A 1,546-nucleotide genomic window follows, 5' to 3' on the forward strand; every position below is an offset into this window, starting at 1 on the left:
ATTATTATAATTATAATCCACTTGTAAAACATTGTCAAGTGTAGAAGAGAATGAAGCATTGGCTCCTAGCATGTAGGCCTACAGGTCAATGTACAGTTCTCCCAAACGCAGCCTACTTATGATGAGCCTTTTGTTCCGGCGTCTGGTCTTGGTGAAGAGAACATCGTTACTTCTGGCGTTGGATGGGTGCATGTCGTTGAACTCCATGGGATCTGTTTCGCCGCTGAGACCGCGACCCATCTTGACCTTTGACTTTTGTACCTGTAGATTATAACCAAAGCCAATTGCAGTCGGAAGGTGTGGAGGAAGCTGGTGGCCAAATCTACAAAGCACCCGACGGACATCATGTCTATGGGATAGGTGAAGGTGAAAGTGAATTGCAGTCGAAACTGTCTTTAAATTTTAAAAAAGAAAATGCATTGTCGGTGAGAAAAAAAGGCGTATTAGACATGACCTGGCCACATTGTGGCCGTGTAAAAAAATACTGAAGGGAGGAAATGGAAAGTGGCCGGTTTCGTAAGGGTGTCTTTCTAATACTGATGGCCGTTTGAGCAGTTGTGTCTGTACTTTTGCAAGACACTTCTCTTACCGGTAATTTTGTTAGCCAGTAGTTGTCCTTTGGCAAAAAAGGAACACATGATGTTACGTTGCAGATACAACCTCAAACCAAAAGTATTAATTTGAGATCTACGTCTTTTATCCCACGTCAAGTATCTCCGTATTTCTTACTTTAAGGATGATACTACACAGCCTTTGTAAGTTGTATGTTGAGTCAGGCTTTGTCGAAAGAGAACGGCTCCTAAACAGTCCAAACTATGTCAGTCCTTGTTAAAAAGAAAGAAAAAATACAAGTATTCACTTTAAAAGAATGTCAATTAATCATCCTAGCAGGCAACAATTATTTCAGAAGACTTTACCTACTACAGTACGCTGCTTGAATCGAGGATCGAGAATTCAGCTACTGTTAACATGTTGTGTCATGGATAACATCTGAGCTATTTAAAAAACGCAGTTGTAAAAAAAACCCCACTATTTCATAGTCCAGTCTGTAGAAAGCCTCATCAAGTCTCAAACGCACAGTGCGGAAGAGAATAGTAATAAGGTCCGCCTCGCACAGAAGAAAGAAATGCGAAACAATAATACATGTACTATAACCAGTAATGACTCTCGCGTGTAAAGAAGAGTGGGCAGTGTGATATGCTCTGCAAATTTTACTTAGCAGGTTTTAACATAAAAAGTACAAGCTCCAAATGGTACACTTTTATCTTTTCAAAATAAGTGTAAATAATTCTAGATCTATCAATGTAGCCTCGCCCGAGGAATTAAAAAAAATGTCACTGACGACTTGCAGACTCATCGTGACAAGCCAACTTGAATTGTGATTAAGTGAAGTGGGAAATAATGTAATTTGTTTTCTATATCTCGTTTGGTGTTTGTTTTTAATTAGATGATGTGTCTGTGTGTATGTGTGTGTTCGTGTGTGTGTGTATGTGTGTTTGTGTATGTATGTGTGTTTGTGTGTGTACGTATGTGTGTAAGTGAGGGG

The 1,546-nt window shown here is 39.6% G+C and overlaps 1 protein-coding gene across 1 annotated transcript in view; it reads right to left on the reverse strand.

Moving 5' to 3' along the window:
• The window catches only part of LOC101861176 (dipeptidase 1), a gene marked incomplete in the record, with an annotated part of 14,544 nt that extends 14,276 nt beyond the window's left edge, over positions 1 to 268 (reverse strand). Inside the window, 1 exon segment of the mRNA XM_013088976.2 lies at positions 117 to 268. Within this exon segment, the coding sequence (XP_012944430.1) occupies positions 117 to 240 (124 nt within the window).
• Between the last annotated feature and the right edge of the window lie 1,278 nt (positions 269 to 1,546).

The sequence above is a fragment of the Aplysia californica genome, unplaced genomic scaffold (genome assembly GCF_000002075.1).
Source record: "Aplysia californica isolate F4 #8 unplaced genomic scaffold, AplCal3.0 scaffold00024, whole genome shotgun sequence".
In the NCBI taxonomy this organism is placed as follows: Eukaryota; Metazoa; Mollusca; class Gastropoda; order Aplysiida; family Aplysiidae; genus Aplysia; species Aplysia californica.